This window comes from Pteropus medius, unplaced genomic scaffold (assembly GCF_902729225.1).
Source record: "Pteropus medius unplaced genomic scaffold, Ma_sr-lr_union100, whole genome shotgun sequence".
Taxonomy (NCBI): Eukaryota; Metazoa; Chordata; class Mammalia; order Chiroptera; family Pteropodidae; genus Pteropus; species Pteropus medius.
The window spans coordinates 1,679,128-1,704,221 of record NW_024347867.1 but is presented as its reverse complement, the minus strand read 5'-3'; the positions used below and the strand labels follow the sequence as shown (position 1 = coordinate 1,704,221).

Below are 25,094 nucleotides of genomic sequence, written 5' to 3'. Positions count from 1 at the left end.
TAAGCAGATTTAACATTACTTGGCTGGTAGAAAAAGTGAAAAAAAAGGTGGGAAAAAATCAGTGTTAAGTAGGTATAAATAAAATATTTAAGCTAAATACTGAGAGAAAACTTAATATCCAAGCAGTCAACCAGTTTCCAAATGGAAAGCCATGATAACTCGTTTGCTGAGATGAAAGCAAAACACAATGAACACCAGAGTCCACTGCACAGCTCAATATAATACAACTGAGTGAAGAATAAGTGCATAGGAATCTTTTCCATTCTAATAACCTCACTTCTAAATAAACAGGAACTACAAAGAAATATGAGAAGTAGAAAATCAAGAGGGAAGTTACATATTCTGTTCCACGAGAAGTTAAGAATTTCTATAAAATTACTAATGCCGTCAACAGAATCTATTTTTACTCAGCTCAAGATTAAAGATTTTTTCTTACAAAGCAAAAAAGCCATCCAGTTAAATATAACTGTAAAGTATAATAGCTTCAGAATATCTTCAACACTTACCTCTTCTGGGGTAATAACACCTGTTTCCTTAAACTTTGATTCCTAAAGAGAGGAAAAAGAATAACAGTATCATATTATCTTTCACTTTCAATTTAAAAATATTTGTGAGCAACTATTTGCCTGGCACCCTCCTAGGTAATGAAACGCATACAAAAATGAAAACATATCACTGGAAGCTAACCTCAAGGAATATAAAAGTCTAATGGAGAAAACTGACGTGAAAATAATAACAATACAATAATTTTGTGAAATGACAAATATCTTTATTTTATAGGAGTAAAAATGTCTTAAAGATGTTTAGACATCTTACAATTCAGCCAACATCTCATTAATATTGAGTAATATTAGAAACCAAATCTATAAGTCATAAATCATTACTTGATTGGATACTTTCCTATTATTTGATCATTTGATATTTTCCCATTATTCTCATCTCCACCAGTGTACTAATAAAATATTCTCTTCTCTAAAGCAAAGATGTTATTTACCAAATTTTTCTAAATTTTTAAGTTATATGTAAAATTTTATGGCCGAGTCTGAAAAAAAATGCAAAGATTCATTTATGAACATTATTCATTCAACAAATATTTGCCAAATATCTACTATGTGCCAGGCACTATTTGAGTTAATGGGGATATAGGAGTGAATAAAATAGAGCAGATTCATTTTTGTCCTCTTAAGAACTTAGAGAAGGGAGAAAAGCCAAATGGTAATGAATGCCGGGAAGAAAAATGAGGCAGAGAGGAAACTGGTCAGGGGTGGAGGAAGAGAGATGGCTATTCGAAATAGGATGGTAAGAGAACAAAGACTTCACTGATAGGTGACTACTGAACAGAGACCTTAGGATAGGGTCCAGACACAAGAGTGTCTGGGAGAAGAGCATTTCACACAGAAGGGCGGGCAAATGCAAAAAGCCAGAGCAAGAGAGTGCTTGATGGAGTAACAAATAGGTCAGATTGGCTTAAGCAAAAGTGGGCAAGGGATAGAGTAGTAGATGAGATAGGGATCTCTCCAATCAAATAGAGGCTAGAAGATCTTTGTAAAGACTTTGGCTTTTACTGTACCTATGTCTTCCAAATCATGATTTTTCTTAATTTTTACTTGCTGGGAGAAATCATTATTTCCTTCCCAAGGATTTAAGTTTTTCCTTGTCTTCCCATGTCTGGTAGGGAACTATAAGGATTCCCACCGCAAATCTACAGTTTGCACAGGGAGGGGCAAAAGGGGGTCATTAATTCTGCTTTCTTTATTACTAAAAATACATACTGGCAAGCACATACTGCAAGCTAACACTTCCTTGTCAGTTTAGTGAACAAGTAGAACAATTTCTCAAAACACAATTCTACGTTATAAATTCAATAAAACAAAACTGGCTAATAATAGCAGTTTTATATTTAACTTGGGCGGTCTTTTTCTCTTGCTCTTCTCTCCCTGAAACTAAAAAGTCGAAACAATCATGCATTTATTTAAATGCTATATACCTACATAGACAGTTTTCTGAAAAGATGGTATAATGTGCAAAAGAATCATTTGAGTCAAATGTCAAAATTTTCAATTGACTGAATAATCTTAATGGTTTTCCCAGGAAACAAATACAAGCATAGCAAGTTGAAAATTCTAATTTACAAACTTTCCAGACATTTTTTTTAAGTTGGCCCAACAAAGCATTTTAAATTCAGTCTTAGAAATGAATATAAAAAATATACAAAACTAAAATTTCTCTTTGTCATGGAAAGAGAACAAAGTAAAAACTGTGCACTATTCTCACAGCATACTAGAATTCTTGAATAAAGAGGATCGACTATTCCAAGGATATTTCTTCCCCACACTAAGATTTGTAAAATTTACATTGAAAGCTTAAAAAACAAAACCCACCAAGCAAGAACTCACTACTCAAGATCAATGCTTACTTTTCAGAAAGAAAAAGTAAAGTTACAGTAATGAAAAACTTAGTGTAAAGGAATTGTAAAATAACTTGAATGCATTTCTGGAAATTTATCTTTGAAAATAGGAGTCACTGTTTTAATAGCTAATGTGTCGATTTTTACTTTTAAAATGCTGTATTATTGCCAATGTAAAAAATATATGTATCTAGGAGGGTCAAGCTGCTCTTTATTATCACTTAAGTCCAAGATTAACAACTGGTTTCAGCTCTTTTAAAAACTGGGAAAGGGAGGTTTTGCCTGTTAGCTGGGTTCAAAGGTTCTTAAAGGTACTGATTTTGCAAATTTCACTTTGTTCCTCTGAAATTTAACTAGACTTGGATTACAACTATTTCAGTCACAACTTACTATTTCAAACTTCTAATTATAAGAAACTATCAGATTTGGAAGAAAAAAGTGACATGTTATTTTAGTACCAAACTCTGATTTCTTTTTATGATAAGCCAAATCCTTGTCTAAGAAGTTCAAAAGAGTACCAATGTTAGGATTTAACGTTGTCAAGCCCACTTAGCTGCGGACCACCTTCCAGCCCCACGTACCCAGAAGTGCTGTTCTGACGGGTGTGGGGTGACAGGAGTACGCACAGAGCGTGGCTCCAAGTTTACCTGAAGAGCAGGAAAGCCCTATGTAAGACCACGGGTTGAGGTTGCACCTTTTCCTATGTCCCACCCTTAACACCTTCCTACACCTTCCCCCGCCAGAGAACACGGTGACTCCCCCGACGCCCGGTCCTCGGTCTCTGCAGAGTTGAGCGTGTACCTGACAGCCCCTGGCAAGCCCGGCCCTGCTTACCTTGAGGACCGGGGTCAGGTACTCAGCTACTTCCAGTGCCTTTCCCTTCACTGTGTTAATCACATTCTGCATCCTGGGGCCGGAGTAGGGGCCGGCCCCGCGACGGGGTGGGAAGGGCAGCCGGGACAGTGACCAGGAGTCAAAAAATGTCCCCGCTGACGCCGACTCGCATGGGCACTCAGCCGGCAACACTCGAGGGGATGGGACGCGACGGGACGGACGGGACGAGGGGGAGGGGCGGCCGGCGCCGCGCGCGCGAGACTGGGGCGCGCGCTCCTCGCGTCCCAGGCGGCGCGCGGCGGACCGGGCCCAGCTGTCACTTGGCCTCGAGGAAAGGCAGTGGGGCCGAAGCGTGTGTTGGGGGGGTAAGAGCGGGCGCAGGCGCAACCCCTCGCCCTCGGTAGCCGTCTCCTCCTAGTTGCTTCACTCGTACCCCTTCCGGCTTCCCTCTCTCTCACTCTCTCGCCGTAGCTCCGTCGCCACCTGGGCCTCACGTGACACAGGACTCTCCCGACACGTGACGCGAAAGAGGCTGGGCTGGGGCGGGATCAGGCCGCTTCTCCCCGCCCTCCGGAAGCCTACACTGAGCGCGCCTGCGCAATGGACTCCAGTCGGCTCGTTATTGTGCTTTTTGTTTCGGAATAGGAGGCTCGGGGGCAGAGGCATTTTTGCCTCTTTCTCTCCCATAGCTTCCCTGCCTATGAACCTTGAAAGCTCCTGCTGCTGTTGCTGCTGCTGCTGCTGCTGTTGTTACTCAGTTAGACAGTTACTGATTCAACTCTAGGATGTGCGTCCTTCCAGTAGAAACCCTCTGGCGAGACTGAGGTAACCGCGCCCCGCGGACCAACAAGTGCGCGTGCGTATGAGGGGTGGGCACGCCAGATGAGTTCTGTACTGCGCATGTGTGACGAGAAGGCTTTTCCCTGGCGGTCTAGGGAAACCTGCATTCCTGGTGTAGGAGTGGTGTCTCTGGCCCCTTTACGTTGCGCCCATCGGGTATGTTATGTTGGCATTTCAAGTCCATCACACCAATCCCCCAGGCTCTGTGCACTCTCCCTACACTGGGAGATTGGGCAAGTTGGTTACCTGGCCTAGAATTTAGTGTTCTCAGCCTATGAAAAGAGGGCCTTAGAGTCATTGATTTCTAAGTTCTCTTCTGCTTCTAACAGTAGTTAAGCATAAATTAACAGCAGTGTAATGAAAACTTTCCAAGTAAGCTCTTTTTTCTCAAAGAGAAGAGCTGCGGCTGAGGAAAGAAAGAAAAGTCTGAAATTCTCTTATTCTAGAGCAAAGTTGCTAATAGAAATGGAAATTAAATGCATTTTTGCAGAATTCTGCAGTCTCAAAGTGTCATTTACTTACCTGCTACACTTCTAATCTGGCCCTTGCCTTTTCTGTCTCTTATCAGATTTTGAGTCTTTTTCATTTCCTTTCTCCATAGTTTCTCTCGTACTCCTCAACTTTCTTGGGTTTGATAACAGCCATAGCCAAACATTTAAAAAATTTATTTTTCTGTCCTTCACAAATCAATGGTATTTGCATTATGCTTACTCTGCCAGCAGGGTTGCTCATGAATTTATTATTCTATTTAAGGCAATTGGAAAACAGTGGAATGGAAAGAAAGTGCTGTGGTCATCCCATGTTATGCTCCTTGTCAACAATGTATACATTCTTGTTAGGGGCCATATTCATTGCTTTAAGCTCAAGTCGAATCCTGTTGGTAAAATATTCAGCCAATGAAGGTAAGTTAAGACTTGGAATATGGATGGAGCACTTCCATCTAATCACACATTATCTCTCCTGTCTTTACTTTCCTTGTGTACGAAATGGGGTAATACCCTTTTAAGCACTCAGCTTCGTGTGAATGATAAAGAATGTTTAAATTTGATTCTTTAATTTTTCATTCCTTAGCAAGAAAAATGTTTGATGTTGAGTAGAATTTGGATCGGTCAAGTACAGGATCCAACCCTTTACAGAATAGATCATAACATCTGACTTGCTTTAATCAACAAGTGTTTCTGTCCGTAGCAATATGTATAATTATAATTTATTTTGAAATAAACAAGAGGATATATCTGTTTGTTCACTTGGCATTTCTGATGAGGTACTATCTTAATTACTATATCAGTGGACAGTACAGATTATTAGCTTTGATAAATGTGTGCTCAAGAAATCTATTTTTTTAATATAAGAATTCGTATTTAAACAGTTTAATTGTGTAAAACTGTACTGAGACCCTTTCACTAGTTATGAGGACACATAAAATTATGACATCATGACTTTTAATGGTATGCTTGGGAAGTCAGGTGTGTATGTTAGTCTCTACTTCATTTAGCAGTTATCTGCCAGGCATTAGGCGAAGTATTAGTAGGGATTCATAGTGCATAAGACATAGAGCTTGTTCTCAAGAACTCACAGTTTATTAGGGGAGACATAAATGTAAGTACATCGTGAAAATACAGTGTAATAAATGCAGTTATATACCAAAGTTGCAGAGATCAGAGTAGAAAGTGGTATATTTTGTCTGGGAGAGGATGATGTGGAGTGCAAATAGATAAGGAAACACTTCCCTGATCACTTCCATGATAAGATAACACTTGATCCACAAGACTACAAGTCAGTCAGGAATATTCAAAACAGAGGCAACAGCCTATAAAAATGAACAGATGCATTAAAAGGAATGGATTGTGAGAACATGTAGTTCAGAATTACTGAGCAAAAACTTTAAGGATTCGAAAGTGGGGATTGAGTGGGGGGGCGAGGAGGGCGGCAAGGAAGGATTGCTTGGCCAGAGAGAGAAGTAATGATCAGATAGTTAAGGACTTCATATGCAATGCTAAGGATCTGGGCCTATTATCTAGGCCCTAGAGTCTGGGGGATTAGGAATAATTGAAGGATATAAACAGGAGGGTAAAATGAGAAAGACACATGGTAGCTGGATGGAGGATGTGCTAAAGAGGAAGAGACTGGAAGCAAGGATATTGCAAATTTAGGGAGTTATTGCTAATTCAAACCACAGATGATAAAGACTAACCAAGACTTTGGAAGTAGGGACAAAAAAGAAAATAGATTAAAAAAATATTCTAAATATAGAAAAGACAGAAGTTGGAGAATATATTGAATGTAGAGATTAAAAGATGAAATATTGGATAACTCATTTTTCCAGTTTGGAGTGCTAAGTGGATCGATGATGCTCTCAGCTGAGATGTAGACTATTAGGAGGAAGAGCAGAATTCAGAGAAATTACAGAATTTTAGGCCAGGAGCTGTGTGCTTGTTCATTGCAGTATCCTGCAATGTCTAGCACATCACACGTGTGCAGGAACTGCCAATTAAATGAATAAATAGGAGGTAGTTATTCATATGCATGTGTTTAGTGAGCATGAAATGTTCCAGAGTATAGATTTGGAGACATTAATATTGACATTTAATACTCTAGGAACAGAGAGCCCATTCAAGGTGAGCATGCAAAATGAAGAAATGGAGCCAAGGACAAAACCAAGGAAAGCCAACATTGAACAGGCATCCTGACACTCGGAAGGATGTTAAGAAGGAATTGTTAGAACTAAATGCACATGACTCATAGAAGGGAAAGAATATGTTTGAAGACAGAGAGAATTGCAACATAATAAAGATTAAAACATGCCCTTTGGAATTAATAATTAGAAGATATTTGGTAATCTCAGAAAGTAGGTAGTTTGAGTACAGTGGTGGGATCAGAAGTGAGATTACTTGAGGACAAGACCTGAATGAAGAGTGGGCAAAATGAAGATAATGAATGTTGACACTGTTTTAGAGGAGAAAGTATAGTTGTTGGAGGGATAGGATCTTATATAGTGTTTTGCTTTTCAGATGGGAGACTTTTGAGCATATTATAGGCCAAGGGGAGGAAGCCAGTTAATAGAAGAATAAAGGAGATACCGAAGCCAGAGGAATTACTAATTAGAACAAAGTCCCTGAAGAGAAGGGAATATTTTAAAGGGGTGAATGTCTGAATAGTGAGGCCATGACCCCTTTCTTTGGGACTAACAGGAAATCAGTAAGGATGGATGTAATATAGATAAGGTATGTGAGTATGGGCAGAAGGTGAGTAGAGGGAGGTTTCACATGATACTGAGACACAGTTTGGGATCAACCATGATAGAAATACAAGAAAAAAAAAAAAAACCAATAGAGCAAGTATGAGTTAAAGAGCACTGATGTAGGTGCATGTTTGCTCACATGTGTATCATGATAGAGATCAATGTGAAGTATTATTAGAGGATAGTAAAATGTGATTTCAGTCTAGCTTTGAGCTCAGAAAAGGGAGGAGGGAAAAGTTTAACAGGCAGATAGCTAAATTCAGGTTAACATTGATTGAGCGCCTACTAAGAGCAGAACATCGTTAACTGCCAGATATACGAAGATGACTAAAATGGTCTTTTTCTCATAAGGAGCTTACATTCTCAGGGTAAGATACACACATAAAAAATAACTAATGCAATGTGAGAGGTACTATTATAGAGATTGACAGATGGTGCTACAGGATCAGAGATGAATAAAGAATTTATTATGCTTAGGTTGAGAAGGTCAGGGGAAACAGAAAAGAGGAAGAAAGGGTATTCTGGGGTGAAAGAATGTTGAGTTGGTGTTCTTCTGTGCTTGGCCAGTTTCGATTTTTAATGTGATGACCAAGGGAAATAAGCAAATGTTTTCAAAAGAGGGGAAAATACATTTCTCAAAATAGGACCTAATAAAGTTGATGTTTGTCCTTGGCAAAATTAATAGAGCAAGTTGGTTGTAAACATGGAGAAAAGGCAAAGGTAACAGCTAAGACCAAGGCATGCTAACCAAACCTCATTTCCTAAAAATTAGATTGACTTTTAAGTTAAGACATAGCTTTCCAACTCATCAATGGGTTTTTGAATGTGTAAGAAAATTTTCTCTGTGCCCTAGAAGTAGCCAGAGCCCTGCACAAGTTGCTTCTTGCCTCAAATAACTTCCTTCTTTTACCCCAATGTAGCTTGTGTCCCACAGTGCCAAACAAATGTTGTTATCTATGTGTGCCATGATATGAAAAAGGGAAACTCTGAGTTAAGGAAATATCACAGTGTACCTTGATTTTAGTAAGGCCAACAAGTGTCTCAAGAGGAACCATGAGCTAGGTAATGATGTAGCCAGACAACTTCATAGCCGTTTGAGGAGTCAGGCCCTGAATGTTAATAGTCAATTTAGAAGGTAGTCTCTCGTGCCATGCCACAAAGCTTTCATTGCCCATAGCCCTAGCCAACTCAACGTATTTATCAGCAACTTGGATGAAAACCTGAAAGGCATATTTATCAAATTCAAGGATAATAAAATGCCGAATAGGGTAGGGATAGATAATACATTAGGTGAATTGATTAAAAAATCCAAAAGAGCAGAGCCAACTAGATGAAGTTTAATATAACCAGTATTAAAATCCGGCTTTTAAGTTTAAAAACAACTCTAAATTATTAACTGTATATAAGCATTATATGGAGCAAAATTTATAGTTAAACATTTCTGTTACATTTCAGAGAATAAATATGATTATCTTCCCACTACTGTGAATGTGTGCTCAGAACTGGTGAAGCTAGTTTTCTGTGTGCTTGTGTCATTCTGGGTTATAAAGAAAGGTGAGTCTTGAAACTTATTAAAAATTATAGAATCAAAAAATTTTAGAACTGGCAGGAACATTTTATATCATTTAGTCTAGCACATTTATTTTGTATATGAGGATGCCAAAATACAAACAAGTATGATTATCCATGTTTTGCAGGTGGCGAAACAGCTCAAAGAACAAGTGTTATGCACTGCTGGCTAGGAGGGACAGAGCTAGGACTCCAACCCACATTTCTTAGTGTCCTGTCCATTGCTCTACCTCATGGCTTGTTCATGTGACAGGTCACACAGCGAGTTAGTTTTTATTCAAAGTCAGAACTTTTTACATTACTCCTGTCTGACTTATTATGTAGCATATTGCAAAGCAGTCCCCTGTTCCTTCAAGGGTGGCAGCCTGGTGCATTGGAGTCAGAGAGACTGTACTCTGGGGCAAATTATTTTAACTTTTCTGAGCTTCCTACCTCAAATCTAAAGTGTCTAGCATTTTGTGATTCTGCATGTCAGTTTTTCAATTATTGAGCCTTAGCTCTCTACAACTTTGATCTGCTTTTCCATATGAGGTTAAACAGAAATCAGAGTAATAAAGGGCTTGTCCAAGAGGATGTCTTTTCATACTGAAAAGTTTTAATGTGTGCAGAGTTTCCAATTAGTGGACTACATTTCCTAATACGAAATTCATGTGTTATTTAGAGGACTTAAACTTAAATTATTTGATATCTTTTCATCTTCTTTATATAGTGCCTTCCTAAATTTTTGGAACTCTAGAAACGGGACAGTAACTCATACTAGGATTAGTAAAAGTTAATTTTCTCTACTTCCCTACATACACATTTTCATCTAGTATCTCCCTTTCTTGATTCCCCACCCCGCCCCAGGGGAGAAAAAATCCCAGCATGAAAGCTTGATCTTTTTCTACTTATTTTAATTTAATTTATTGATCTCTCACTTGGCTTTATGCTCTCACAAGACTACATGAAACCACACGTGTATCCTGAGTTGCCTTAAATGATATTTCTACCTCAAGTTAATTAACAGGAATTAGGAAAATCAGTAATCCTAAAGTGTTGCTGATTGTCAGTAATGAAGAACAGTGGTGGGTTGAAGAAAGGCAATAATGAAATCCTGTATTGCCTTTGATTTCTTAAGGCTAATAATCACTTATGAAAGCAAGTTCTGAAAAGCCTCTTTTAAAAAATTGTGTCAGAAATTAGATATAATTTACTGTCTCTAAAAATGTGGGCATTCTCATCAAGATCATTTATTTATTGCTGTATTTCTTTCTTTAGAAAATCATCAAAGTAGAAATTTGAGATGTGCTTCCTGGAGGGAATTCTCTAATTTCATGAAGTGGTCCATTCCAGCCTTTCTTTATTTCCTGGATAATTTGATTGTCTTCTATGTCCTTTCCTATCTTCAGCCTGTAAGTAAATATGACAAAGAAGATAGCATTGGAAAACACAGAGAAATGAATTTCAGAGTTAATCTTTTTTTTTTCCTTAATCATTTTCTTTGTCATTGTTAGTTTCTCATTGCCCTCACTGGCCTTCGTGAGGTTTGACCAGAATCATCTGTGTATTGACTTACCAATCTGCTTGCCAGATTCCCTCACTGTTAAAGATTGCTCTCTTAAACTGTGCTGACTATTCTGTTCCCGGGCCAATGAATCTGGTACCATCTCTCTTTGTAATCTTAATCAATCTGCCTGTTTTCTGAGCCATCCTGTGGTCACCAGCCTCTAATATTAATCTCAGCATCCAGGACCTCCAAGAAGACTGAACTCAGAAAATTATATACTCTTGCACCACTCTTTCATAACCTGCTTTAATGTAGTTTATATGTATTTGTATGATTTTCTTTTTCTGTTAGTCCAGGCATTTAACCAAGTATTTTAAGGGCAGTATCTTCGCAACTCTAAATGCTACCTATAACTGATACTTCTAGGAATAGATCTCATTTCTCTTAGCATCCTCCGTGTCAATTTAGAGAGTCATTAGTAATCAGAATTAAAATTCGGTCTTTTGCTCGTACTTGTTACTCGGTATGGGTCACGTGCCTATTTTCCCCTAATATTTTACAAAATAAAGGTTTCTGTTGCCATTGTTGCCAAAATGTGTCATAAATTTCTTTAAAGAAGAAATTCAGGGACTTTGATCATAAATAGGATTTTTATTGGCACTAGTCCTCTATGTGAAGCCTCTTAAATATAGCCAAATCAGTTTACGAATGAGACACAAAAGAAGGATTAATAGAGCACTGTAGTAAAAAACAGGATTTTGATTCTCTTGCACAATTTAGAAGCTATGTAACTAGGCAAGCCCCAACTGCTCTAACAGTTGGTTGCCCAACTGTGAAATAGAATAAGGTTACCATACCAGCTCTAACGTAGGGATCTCGGCCAGGTGATCCCCTGAAGTTTCATTCAGCTCTGTGATTCATGTTGTTAGTAAGTGTTCATTCTCCCTAAAATGTGTCCTCTCCTAAATTCTTTCTTCACTTTTTTCTTCACATCTGAGAGATCCTGTACCCAACAACATAATTATTCACCTTCAATACATATATAGTCGTTGTGTTTTGTTCGTATCTAACAGATTAGCTCTAAATTTATATCCCTTTCCTACATCCCTGGTGCCAAAGCAAAACTGCAACTTCCTGTTTTTTCTTCCATCTTGTTGCTTTTCTCTTCCTTCCTGATTGTATGCAACCACAGACATTACAAAATAAATGTCATGGGTTTTTCTATGTATTGCTGTGCCCAAGTCTAGTTGGAAAAAAATTAAGTATATATGCATGGAAGTTTAGAGACAAAGAACTCTGGTGTTTTGTTTTTTTTTATACTATTGCATGGAAAGAGTTTTCAGAATTCATCAGACCAGCAAGGCTGCTTTGTTAGGTGCATCTGCACTGCCATTATTACCACTTCTTACTAGCCACTTACTTTCCTCACCTCTTCTTACTCTTCTCCTAGCTAGGGGTTCACAAGCATTTATCTACAAAGGACACTGAGAAAAACCTTAAAATAGTGGTTTCCATAAAAATTTAATAGAAAAACAACATTGTGTTCTTGAGATTTTTGCTAATTGTTATTGGAGTTACTCTTTATTTAATTCAGCTGCATAATATCATGTGTGCTGGTTATATAAAACTTGATACCCTTTGGGGTTTAGTCATCTTAAAGTGGCAGCAAGAAGGAAGGCAGGGTGAACTAAATCAATAGGATTCATTTTTAAAAATTATTAAAATTGTCAGATCCAATTATGGTAATCAGCAATGAAATTTCATACTTTCTAGCCAGAATGTATATACATGTTCAGATTAATACTCTCATATGTAAAATATGAATGAATTAACAAAAACAAACCTTTATAAAATCTGGCTAACATATTTCTAAGTGTTTAGAACAATATGAATAATGAATCCAAAGGATGTCAGATATAAGTTTAGTAGCAGATCACTGGTATTGAGTCACTACAGTTCAGCCAGGAAAATTGATTCAATTCCTACAACAGTATGGATGTTTAAAAACCTATATCTCAATTATCTTAATGTATAAATGGACCTAACAGAACTTGCCTTCTCTCTACCCATAGAAACAGTATTAAAAGGAAAAGGCTGTAAAACACTTGGAAAGCTTAAAAAAGAATGCTTTATAAGCATGGTAACTATTATTTCAGACCTAAACCTTAAGAGTTTGTAAGTATTTCCAGATCTGCACATAGAGATTATTTACACAGGCATTTGCTGAATTTCAACACATTTTAAAAGCCTGTACAATAATTTGATCATATCTGCATAAATTTAACAAGCAATAAAAATGGAATTTAATCCTCTGGTGAAATAGCTACCCTCATAACCCCTCTGGTTTTTGACCAAAGAGCTTTTTTTGTCAGATGAACCACCAAGCTGAGAGATTTCTGAGGTCAGTACTTTTATTTGGATTGTAATTGTATCTTCTCTTTCTTCCTAGGCCATGGCTGTTATCTTCTCAAATTTTAGCATTATAACAACAGCTCTTCTATTCAGGATAGTGCTGAAGTAAGTAACTTGTTGTGAAAGCATATATCGTGCTTTAAAATGGCACAGCCTTGTTTCAAGTGATATACCCAGAGCACTGAACCCTCCAAATCCCAGGGCCAGGATTTTATTCTTAATTGGCTTTGTGTATTGGCGAGTTGCTTATCCCATCTGGAAAGTAGCTCCATTGCTAGCCTGTCTAAATCTCTATGATTCCATGTTTCAAATGTTTTTTTCTTGGCATTTAAAAAAAAAAGATAAGTGACTGAGTTATAAGTATTTTAATTTTTAGTGCTAGATTTTCAACAAAGAACTCATGAGGTATTTTTTCCTTGCAGGATCTTGATACACTAACAGGGAACTAAGAAGTTCCTAAGATTAATACATATTTGTTATTTGGAGTTTGAGATGATAAAGAGTGGCAAATTCTTTATTAAATTCCTTGAGATGAGTACATGGTTTAAGCTCTAACTAGCAGAGAATTTATATGAGAAATAGAGTCAGAATTACAATTAATGAAAATGATAGATTTTAAAACTTTTCAAACTGCTGTCACCAGTCTTTCCTATCTTCAGGAAGGCCTTTGAATAAAATCAACTTTTTGAAGTATATAGGCTCTGCTGCAAAACAAAGGCCAGAATATCCTAAGATGATACAGGATCTAGGCCCTTAACTCCAGTTTGATTTGTTACTTGATGAGGATGATGGTGATGGTGATGGTGATGATGATGATGAAGAAAATAAAATTAACTTCTTGTTATATTTGTTGTGATTGTTTTTTTTTTAATTTTATATTTAATTTCTTGTTTCTCAGCGTACTATGTCATAGCATGTTTTTTCATGATTTATGGGTACAGGATGAATGGGTCGGTACATAGGCACTCAGTAAATATTTGTTGAATTCATGATGTCTTCAATATATAAATTATAGGGAATTCTTAAAAGATTTTCTTTTACCCTGAGGAAACATTCAATTTAATGGTTGATGTAAGAGATAGGAAAAAAATGCACATTACATGTCATACAATTTAAATGTTACGGTACAATGAAATTTGCTTTTGTGTCATATTCTTTATTTTATTTATGAATTGGGAAAATAGTTCAACTAGCAAGTTACAGAATGCTATTGCAAAAATATTTTGAAGTCTAAAGTCAACATGAAATTATTTAATAGGATAAAAATTTGGATTCTGAAAAAATATATGTAAGCAATAAAATTTTATATTGATTCCTGTGATAATTTTGAAATACACTGCCATAAAGAACAGAAGATGGCTCTGACACATAATAAAATCTTCGCTATTTAATAAGGGAACAAAGGTCTCAAAAACATGCTTTTATAAAATGAAATTTTTTTTCCTTTGAAATGACAGTTATTACTATACATGATATACTTAAGTTATTATATAATATATAACATATTATGTATGATGTCAAAATTACATCAGTTTAAAACTGAATTTACGAAAGAGAAGATATAAAGTATATTGTGTGACTCGAAGTTGGCCAGTAGTTTGACTCAAGAGCATGAAGCATGACTCTGAGGCTGAGATGAGGGGCCACTTGGAAAGGTCCTACCTACCCAGGACTGGTTCAGCTGCTGTGTATTCTAGTATCATAACTGCTCTGTAGGCAAAGGGAGGTTCTCAGCCAGGCAGTAATGAAGAAACACTTAAGGGCTTTTCAGTGCCAAGCACTTTCTTCCCTATTTTGACTTGACCCCATGTTGACCCATGAGGCAATGTAGTTATTGCCCATTCATCAATAGAGTTGTTCCAAGCTGAGTCTATTCTTGGAGCCCAGAACCACTAAGCATTTTGCTGCATTTGGGTGGCTCCTTTTGACTATATAGGAGGGAGTGTATGGGGTGAACATGGCTGAGGGCAGAGCGACCAATTTGAAATAATCTGCCCCTTTTCCAGCAGAGAGTACCACCTTGGGCAAAGGTGACTCTGTTAAACTGTTAAGTATTTAACAATTAAGAAAGTCAATGCTCTATGTAACCAAATCCAAATCTGTACTGTAAACTTTACATGTTTGCTTTTAATACTATTATAATATTAATGGTATTATTGCTAGTGTAATTATAACATTGTTAAAAACTAAAGTCCAAAAAAAATTTTTTTACAAATTTTACCTCTTAATATTCAGAGCAATAGTATTGATTCTTAGACATGTTTGCTTTGTGGTTCCTGTCTCTCTGTTTTGACTCCTTGGAAGTTATTTATATTAAAGAAACAAGAAAAATGGCCTACTTTTTTATTTCTACAAGCACTGACTTAGCTCCCAGATTGGTCCTAATTTAACTGATTCACAGGTCGACACTGAAACTAGTCTAAACAGTAGAGCTAAAATAGGATAATCTAATAATCTTATAAAAATTACTTTTAAGTACTATTTATTATTACATTTCCAAATCATCCATGTTCTGTCTTGATTTTTTTGTTGGTGATATATGTTATCTTCCCTGCGCCCCCCATTTAATCTACTCTTTGTGAACCTTTTGCCCTTGGCAATAAAATTTTGACCTAAAAGTAGCAACTTGAGTTCTATCACATATTCTTAATTTGTTTGCCATAAGTAACTCATTTGTTATTTGGAACCTTATAGCTCTTGTCTTATACTTGACTATAGCAGAGCCATCAAATATCCTTCCCGTACAGCTGAAGAATATAAGACTACACAGGTAGGAAAAAAAGTCTAGTGATTAATGCAAGAATTACTTGGAAGAATTTGAAAGTGCGAAAAGGATAAATATCACCATCCCAGGATATGTCTTATTGTCTTTTCTAGAGAAACCCCATGTGAATGTATAGATTTGTCCTTTGAAATATTGACACTGGTTCCAAGTAGAAACTGGTGGCAGGCATTATGCCTTAAGGCGTTGCTGCTCTGCTCTTAAAGCTTGGCAAAGTTGTATGATCTTGTTTGCTTAGGCTTTAGGAAATAATATCAACCTGAACATTGAGATTTGGAGGCAAAAGATTACTAAGACCAGTACTTATTTTCACCTAAAGAATATATGTGTTTCTCTGATTTCTTCAAAGAGAAGCTATGGGGGAAAAAATTATTGAAAAACACATTTTGAAACATGCTGGTGTTTTGGAAGGTATGGTAGTTAAGTTACTCTCTAAACCAGCAAAAAAAAATGAAAGTGCCGTTTAGTATACAAGCTTTTCTCCAAAATCATTTGTTCACTTTCTATAATTTCTCGTTATTAATCTGCCCCTGGTCACTCTCTGTGCACTACTAAGATTTGTGTTACGTACCATTTTTTGAAAAAAATTACATCTTTACACTTATATTCATTATATTACATTATATTTACATTATATTCATTGTATTGGTTTGCGACCACCAAATATGGCAGAGAAGCTCTTATCAGACACAATTTAGACCTAATTGTGTGGGAAACTCAAAGTGAAAGTGGGAAATCATTAAAAAAAATATGTACTTTAAACAGTTTTACTTAAGATATATAAGTGTCCATTCTTTTGCTGAAAAGCTAAGACTTTTCCTTTGAGTATGTATAGGGTTTGCTGATTGGAGTTCTTTTGCTGCTTTTTTGCTAGAATCTATATTATACATCATTTGTGATTTATGGTTTCAGTTTCTTTAAAATGGGGCAAATCCTTTAAAATACTTTTAAAGTAGTTTCTTCTAGAGTTTTATTCATTTCCTAGTCATAAAATAAGTTCGCCTATACCTAATTAGAAGGCAGTTTTTATCTTATGAGTGATTTATTTACCTTTAATTTTCCTAAAGCATTCATTCAACTTACTTTTTTCAAAAAGACAGCAATCCTGTCTTTCACTTATAATTTATCATTTAATAATCATTAAAATACATCATTACAGAAATGAGGTCACCTGGCAAAAACACATTTAGGAGCAAAGACTTTTTGTGAGCAGACAGTTCACTTGAGTGCAGAGGCCCTCAGGTAGAGTAGCCTTCTAGCTGCAAGTGTTCTGAATGTTTTACTGGGGCAGTGGAGAGATCAGTTAAGTGAGTTTCTACTGTTGTATACACCAAACTGAGGCATAAACTCTTCCATGCACTGTCAGTCATTTGTAAGTGCAGATCTTCAGGATCTGCAATTATCTTTACAGGATAATTTATTAAACTTTATTTTCTTGGTTGAAAATTTATTATTTTCAGCCCAATCTTTAAGAATTTTTACCTTCCCAAGAACATTACTTCGAATGAGTAATTATTTCCAGTAAGTACTATTTGGCTTGTTTGGGGCTTTGTTACCTTAGATTCTTTTTTCTCAATGTCACTATTAGTGGAAATTCTATGGCTGTCAGAATTGAAAACTTCTAAAGGAACTATACAGATCATTGCCTCATTTGTCTTGATATACAATAACTGGTTATATAATGATTTTTATAAATTGGACACCCATTTTTCATCTGACTTTTTTGTTTCCATTCAATTTGCTTTCTACCACTCAGTGCGCACTAGCTGCACCTTCAGAAATGTATGTGACTTAAGTCACAGTTTCTGGCTTCATATCATAGGGCTATGCTCTCCCCATCACTAAGTGCTAGCTCTGGTTATTTGGGAGAGTACACACAAGAAGACGTGATAGTGTACACAGGTGTACTGCTATCTAGGCTGGTCTTTTCATTTAACATTTTTATAGCATGAAGCTCTATGGAAGCATTGGTGAAATCAGACACATATCCTATACATATATATGCATTATGGGAACTCATAATTACTTAAGAGATGCATTTGTCCAAAAGGAAGATGTACAAAACCATGGCTTAGGTCCCTTCTTTGCTCTTTCATAAATGCATGACCTTCAGGAAGTCAGCTAACCACTCTGAACACTGTTTCCTCCCCTAGAACAGGAGTTGCTTGACCCATAGTAGATGCTCAATAAATGTTAGTAAATTCTTGTCACTTGTATTTCTCACCTGTTTCTTTACACTTCTGCCTTTGCTTATGTTATTTTCTCTCCCGCCCCATATCCCTCTATTCATTTTACTAATTGATCTTCAGACTTGAAGATATCGTTCTTCCTAGAGGCCTCCCTCTCTACCCCAGCCTGAGTCAGTTACTCCTTTTACCTAAGTCAACGTTGTACATTCTTGCTGCTTTTGCATAGATTATTCCCTCTGCCTGGATATATCACCACCTTCCTTTTCACGTGGCAAACTTAAGTTTATTTTTCATCTTTCAGCTCGTGTCATTTCTTCTTTGAAGCAATACCTGATTCAGTTTACAGATTCAAGTGTTCTTTCCTCAGTGTACCCCAATTGTTGCATGTGTCCCTTGTCACACATTATATTGTCATCATTTAGTTTCATGGCTTTGTCCCTATTAAAGTATAAATTCCTTGAGGATAGAGATCAAGTCTTTATCTCTCCAGGGTGCCTGGCACATAGTAACTGCTTATTAAATGTCTGTCGAGCTGAATGAATCCAAAAAAAAAGGAAAAATAATAGTGCATGTCTTCTATATATCACAAGTTTGTTGTTAGGCAAAATAATTAAAGCGTTGTTAAGAATTTGTAAAATGAAACACTAAAAATAGTTTTTTCCCTTGCCTTATCAAACAGTATTTGACTGTGAAATGCTTTATGATTAGGTCATGGTTCTGGGAGCTAGGTTCCTCCTTAAATCTTTTTTGGGTCATGGATACCTTTGAAATTTGACAGAGCTTTCAGGGGTTTTCTGGAGGTAGGGGGAAGGCTGAGAATTCGCCTATAGAGAAGATTTGGCACACACTGCAAGGATTCGGGGATATCTGAAGTTCGTCCCATTCTGGTTCATAGGAACCAGATTGAGAATCTCTACTACAACTTACTTTATAGTGAGATAAAAAGTTATTGCTCCAAAGGTTCAAGATCTGCTCTGGAAGTAGAAAGGAGGCTTAGTTAAACCTGTAGCTAAAAGAAAACTTACAATGAGGAGAAATGACTGAATGGAATTAAGGGACAATTATAAAAGTGAATAAAAGTATCAAGTTTAAGAAGCAGAGACACTAACATGTTTCTTTTGAACTTGAATTGAGAATCCTAGCAAAAACGGATACAGTTCATTCAATAGAGTACTCAAGTGTGTTTTTGAGTTTTCAGTTATAAACAGTTGATGTGGAAGCGGGGAGAAAACCAATAGTAAAATCTTGTTTTTCATCTTTGAACAGGAGGCATCTAAACTGGATACAGTGGGCTTCTCTCCTGATTCTGTTTTTATCTATTGTGTCCCTCACTGCTGGGACTGAAACTTCACAGCATAACCTGGCAGGACATGGGTTTCATCATGATGCCTTCTTCAGCCCATCTAATTCCTGCCTTCTTTTCAGAAGTGAGTGTCCCAGAAGAGATAATTGCACAGCTAAGGAGTGGACTTTTATTGATGCTAAGTGGAACACGACAGCCAGGGTTTTCAGTCACATCCGTCTTGGCTTGGGCCATATTCTCATTATAGTCCAGTGTTTTACTTCTTCAATGGCCAATATCTATAACGAAAAGATACTGAAGGAAGGGAACCAGCTCACTGAAAGCATCTTCATACAGAACAGCAAACTCTATTTCTTTGGCATACTTTTTAATGGGCTGACTCTGGGCCTTCAGAGCAGTAACCGTGATCAGATTAAGAACTGCGGGTTCTTTTATGGCCACAATGCATTTTCAGCAGCACTTATTTTTGTAACTGCATTCCAGGGCCTCTCAGTGGCTTTTATTCTGAAGTTCCTGGACAACATGTTCCATGTGTTGATGGCCCAGGTCACCACTGTCATCATCACAACAGTGTCTGTCCTGGTATTTGACTTTCAACCCTCCCTGGAGTTTTTCTTAGAAGCCCCGTCAGTTCTTCTTTCCATATTTATTTATAATGCCAGCAAGACTCAAGATAAGGAATTTGCACCTAGGCAAGAAAGGATCCGAGATCTAAGTGGCCGACTTTGGGAGCGCTCAAGTGGGGTAAGTTTGTGAGGATACTGCTTTTTTGCTTGTTCTTCCCCAATTCAAAGAATTGTTATACAAGAAAAGAAATAGATTAGTGCAGATTTATCAAAGGAGGTATTGGATCTCTGTGACTTTTTAAAAATTATTCAACAAACACTCATTGGACTCCTTATGTGTACAAGAGTTCCTGATAATGTTGCCAGGGGCCCAAAAGTATAAATCACAGTCAAGGATTTTATGTGCTAGTCACATCAGAATATTACATAGTCACAGAGCCGGAAGATGCCTCACAGGTTATCCTGTCCTGTCTCCCTAGTTTTACAAGTGAAGAAACAGACTCTGAGAGGCTAAATGGTTTACAGATTGTGAGTGAAAGAACTGGTACTAAACCCTTGAGGTCTGACTCCTAGTTCATTACTCTTTCCGCTCCACCATAGTTGGGAAAATAAGCCTCATTCATAAGGAAAATTGATCTTCAACATTAGTAAATCTTATTAAACGTTAAGTATGAAGCCTGACTCCTTAATTTCCCCTGTGGTTATTCATAAACCACAGTGTGTCAGATAGGGGCATTTATCTCATTAAGTCGGTGGTTTTCAGAGGATTTCACAAGAAAATATTTTCAAGAAAAGTACTTATGCGAGTATTCTGAATAAGTAGCCTTTCACCAGTTGCTTGTTATTGTTTTAGGGGGATTTGTTGGTCATGTTATTAGCAAATTAGTAATGATCTCTTGGAGATTCAAGTAAGGAGTTGGATATTTGTTGTAAATAATGGAAGAAATAGATTCCTCTGTGTAGCTTTAAATTTAAAATTTTCATGAACACGTAAAATATGAAATATTTTATACAATGAACATTTTATTCTTTGGGAAAATTAATCTATTTCTTAGAGTTCATGGCAGAACTTCTCAGTAATTTCTCTGAAGTGGTGATGCAACAGATTCTTAGGATGAAAAAAATTAGAAGCTTGTGTCCTAAATGCCCTGATCTCAGCCAGAGTATAGGTTCAAAAGTACTGTATTCTTTTCCAGATGTCTGATAATACTGCTTGTCCTACTTTTTAGGTAAAAGAATATCAATTTAGGTAACAAGGCCTCATTGTATTTCTCCAATCTTTAGTCATTTGCCTTCAAGACCAGCAGAGGGTGCTCCTTACTTTGCTCATGTTAACTTTGAGATTCAAGTACTGAGATGCATTTCAGTTTTTCATGATCTCACTATATGTCTAAAATTAACTTTCCAAGAACGTAAGTATTTATTTAATTTCATTTGACCAGATTATAGTTTAATGAAATAAAATTCATGACTTATTAGTAAGATTTCTCCTTGCTAATCAGTAAAAATGCTACATCTCTAGTTTTGCTTTAATTAATTACTGATTTCATGTTTTCTTTTAGGATGGAGAAGAACTGGAAAGACTTACCAAACCGAAGAATGCCATTGAGTCAGATGAAGATACTTTATAATTGGTAACAAAATAGTTGGCAAATCTCACAACCTTATTTTCACATTTTCAGCATATGTGGCATTCATCTTTTGACTTTGATAAGCCAACAACATTTCCAAAGTTTAACACTCTTTGCATATATCTAACTGCTCCCTAAACAGTTCTATCCAAGGCTGAGAGTACCCAAAAGCTAAAAAGGTCTAAGAACTGACATAGGAATAATAGTATAGAGACTACATAAATGGCCCAGTACTTGATAAGTCAACAAAGTATCTTCACAGATTATTTTCCTTGTCGTCCAAGGTTCCAAAAACCTTATAATCATGTTAACCATACCCCATAAATATACAAATACAGATCAGTTTGACAGATACTCATAATTATGTAGTTCTACTCTCTGTGCTAGTCTTCCCTTTTTTATCATCAGAAATATTAAACAGGTTGTGCCTTGAATTTTGAGGCCCTGGAGGTACACATTTTTCCGTTAAGAAAGCAACACAACTTTCTAAAAAATTTGGTTGAAGGACCATCCTCTTTGGCTACAATGTTGATTTGAGGTCACTGTAGTCTCTGCTGAATGTTTTGATGAAGGAACAATTTTTCAGAAACAAAATCTCAGAATTTTGATTTTTTAGGAATTCATAGGGAATTTGATTTTTAGTATTATCTTTCAATGTTTTTCTATACAAATAAGCTTCCACTTAGGAGAAAATTGGTTCCCAGTCACCACAGTTATCACTTGTATTTTAAATCATTTAAACGGGCCATGGTGGGTTTCTTTCTCCTCAGATTGACCTCATGACTCTTGGATTTTTATGTTTTAAAGAACTAGGAGGAAGCTATTTCATTTTATTAGCTATTAATCAGACCTTATGATAATTATATATCTTATCTTGTTTTTAAGAGTTGAGACATTGGCTTCAGAATCACAGCAGGTTGTCAGTAAGACTAATGTCTAAGAGTTCCTTTTGAAAGGGTTATTTAGCAAACAAATGACTTTATTGAAGTATGAATAGTATTTAAAAAGAGAAAGGCCAATGATAATCACTTTATAATAATATTTCACACTTCAAGTACATGGTATTTTTCAATATATTTTTGCATGCAGCTAATTGACTCTGAGGTATTGAAGTCAAATGACAGATAATTTAAAAGTGAGAAAACAAGTGATTTGCCCAACGTCATGCAGCTGGGTGGTAATAGGACAAGAATTGGCTTTACCTGTCAGACCTGTATGTTTACAGAGCAGTACACTGTAAATGTGAGTTAAGATGTCATTCTCATGCAATTGGTTCATTTCTTCTCTTCTTTCCTCTAATTTTCATACAGATGAACATAAGATAATATTGTTATATAACCCATCTGATGTGCAGAATAATATGACTTAGCAAGAGTTAGTGGAAATTTGTAAATAAAATAATTATTAAACATGTATCTTGTGTCGCTACTCTGTCATATGAGATGGGATGTGGAGTACTTTTAATTTCAAAAAATGAAGTGAGAGTGAGGCAGAAATCTAAACAACTTTTAAAACATTTTCTTTCAATAAATCTTGACTTTAGAGAATAGCAAAACTTTTCACCTTATCATAGACTCTCCCACTAGAGTTGTGAAACAGGAAGATTACATCACTATGGCAATTAATTTTAAAGGTAAGGAAAATCAGATATAGGAAAACCTCACTTTTAGGAAATTAAGCATACCAGAACATTTATCTTACAGAACAGATAAAAGTACAATATTCTTTGCAAAGGTATTGCCTACAGAATACATTAAATAACAGATTCTACTAGTCCATGGAGTTCGATTTTCTTATTTACAATTACTTTATTTTCACCCACCTTTTCAGAAAGCATTTTTTCCCAAAGTAGGGTTTACCTGTATTAACTTACCAATAAGAGAGAAAAAGTTGTAGCTGTAGGTAAAATGGGAAGTTCTGATCTAGGTGCACTGGAGTACTTTGTGGGCACTATTTTAAAGAGAGAAAAACTGGAAGGTCTAGAAACCATATTCTATCATCTTATGTGCTCTTGAAGTCAAGTGTGTAACCTTGGTAGAACAATTGTCATGTGGAAAAGAAGTAGATTTCTTTCCTATTCTAAGGAACCAAACTACAATAAAAGTTATAGGATGACAGTTATTCTTTCCTTATAAGGAAGACTCTTCCTGAAAAATGATACTTTCAACAGTAGAAAAGGCCTTTCTGAAGAGTAGTAGAGAATAGTAGTAAATTCTCTATCACTGAAGTTTTTAGGGGGAGATTCTGTTATCAGAATGTTTTAGAAGGGATTCTTCCCTTGGTATAGAAGTTGGACTAAGTGATTTCTAAAATCCCTTCCTATTTTTAGATTCTCTTCTAAATAGTTATAACCTACAAGTAATGTACTAAATCTGTTTCCTTTAGTTTGAATACACTTTGGTTGGACCACAAGTGTGGCCTGCAGTGATCTGGTTCCAGTTCTGTCATTGGTCTTAGAACCAAACTTCTCTCTAGCAATGTGCCTAATCTTGAGAGAAAGCAGGATGTGGCTTATAGAGGGAAAGATAGCTTCAGCCCAGAATCCCATGGGCTGAAGCTGCATCCTTCTGCCACAGTGTTTCAAGATCCATGTGCAGAGAAAACACACAGGGCAAAATTACTTTGTTTATAACTCTTAAGGCTTTTTGTCTCTGAATCCCCTGTAGAAGCTCTGTTGCTTGTGGGCAGGATTAGACTACATGGAGCTGCAGGGACTCCTTATGCCCTTCTACAGGCCAAAAAGACTTGATGAAACACTGCCCAGGTCATCTTTGGCAACTTTCCCTTTTACCTATGTCCTGATTTTCCCCACAAACTTACTATTCCAGTGTGAAGAAGAGGCAGAGAAAGTCAGACTCAAAGAAAAGAGAGTTATTTTCCTTCTCTAAAGCCTAGAGCCAACTTTCTGAAAATGAAAGAAAAAAAAATTCTCACAGATCTCAGTGTTGACCTTTTTTCTACTTTACAGTTATTTAAATACATACAAATATGAAGTATAAACTTGCCGTTTCTATACAAAAATCAAAACAAATTTACAAATGAAATACAAGCAAAGCCATAAGTCCAATAAATGTTTATTCAAAATATGAATTTAGTGAGTGATATCTTGCTCAAATAGAATCACAGTAAATCCTCAAACAGATCTGCAGAACTTCTGTCCTCACTTGCTATTTCGCTTGCTTTAAGCACCATCCTGTCTTTACCAAGATAACCAAAACCTGCTGACATTATGAGTAATGCATTTAATCCTGCTGGGATTTATCAACCCACATCTCTTAACAATCCCATACCAATGTGGTGGGGGTCAAGCTGCCAACGCCCATTGGCCTCATTGCCCTGAAAGATTTTTCAATCATTAGCTTTATGTGTTCTCTGAAGTTTTGAAAGAACTCACCACCAATAAAATTTCCTAGGCTTGGCACTTTTTTCAGGTGTACTTGTTTTTTTTCCGCCCACAATATTCTCTATTTCCTCCTTATCCTCTTCTTAGTTCACTCTAGATCATTTATATTTTGCTAAGAAATTAACCATCTAGATTTTCAAATTTATTTGCATAGGAATTTATGAATCATTCTCATAATTTTTTAAAATTTATTCTTTTAATGTAGTTCTATTTCCTTTCTCATTTTAAATTTTGTGTATGAGTGGTTTATTTGTTTTTAAAAATATGTTAATGTGCAATTTTCAATTACCTAAAGTTTTGTTCTTTTTCCAACTTATCTACTTCAAGTGCATTTATTTTGTTTCTTGTTTGTGAGTAAACATGTTTATAACTGGTAGAAAAATTCCTTGGAGTAAGTACACCTTAGGCTAATCCCAAAAGACTTTAAAATA

General features: G+C 36.3%; 2 protein-coding genes across 8 annotated transcripts in view; one reads left to right on the top strand and one right to left on the bottom strand.

Moving 5' to 3' along the window:
* ATG3 (autophagy related 3) overlaps positions 1 to 3,737 on the bottom strand; it is a 28,529-nt gene extending 24,792 nt beyond the window's left edge. The window contains exons 1-2 of the mRNA XM_039878975.1: positions 3,242 to 3,737; positions 507 to 548 (exon numbers count right to left, since the gene is read on the bottom strand). Of these exons, the coding sequence (XP_039734909.1) occupies positions 507 to 548; positions 3,242 to 3,313 (114 nt within the window). The 5' untranslated portion in view covers positions 3,314 to 3,737. The remainder of the gene's footprint in view (positions 1 to 506; positions 549 to 3,241) is intronic.
* Positions 3,738 to 3,845: 108 nt separating this feature from the next.
* On the top strand, positions 3,846 to 22,673 carry SLC35A5 (solute carrier family 35 member A5). 7 transcript variants are annotated; one of them, XR_005656355.1, is made up of 8 exons: positions 3,846 to 4,066; positions 4,835 to 4,983; positions 8,778 to 8,876; positions 10,149 to 10,282; positions 12,827 to 12,894; positions 19,027 to 19,807; positions 20,914 to 21,041; positions 21,192 to 22,673. XR_005656355.1 is itself a non-coding variant. In XM_039878971.1 (7 exons), the coding sequence occupies exons 2-7, from the start codon at positions 4,854 to 4,856 to the stop codon at positions 20,880 to 20,882; spliced, it is 1,236 nt and encodes a 411-aa protein (XP_039734905.1). In that variant the 5' UTR covers positions 3,846 to 4,066; positions 4,835 to 4,853; the 3' UTR covers positions 20,883 to 20,980. The 7 variants fall into 7 exon arrangements, 6 of the variants coding, with proteins under 6 accessions (XP_039734905.1, XP_039734903.1, XP_039734908.1 ...); XM_039878971.1 differs by lacking the exon at positions 21,192 to 22,673 and having other exon boundaries at positions 20,859 to 20,980; XM_039878969.1 differs by lacking the exon at positions 20,914 to 21,041 and having other exon boundaries at positions 3,848 to 4,066.
* Positions 22,674 to 25,094: the final 2,421 nt, after the last annotated feature.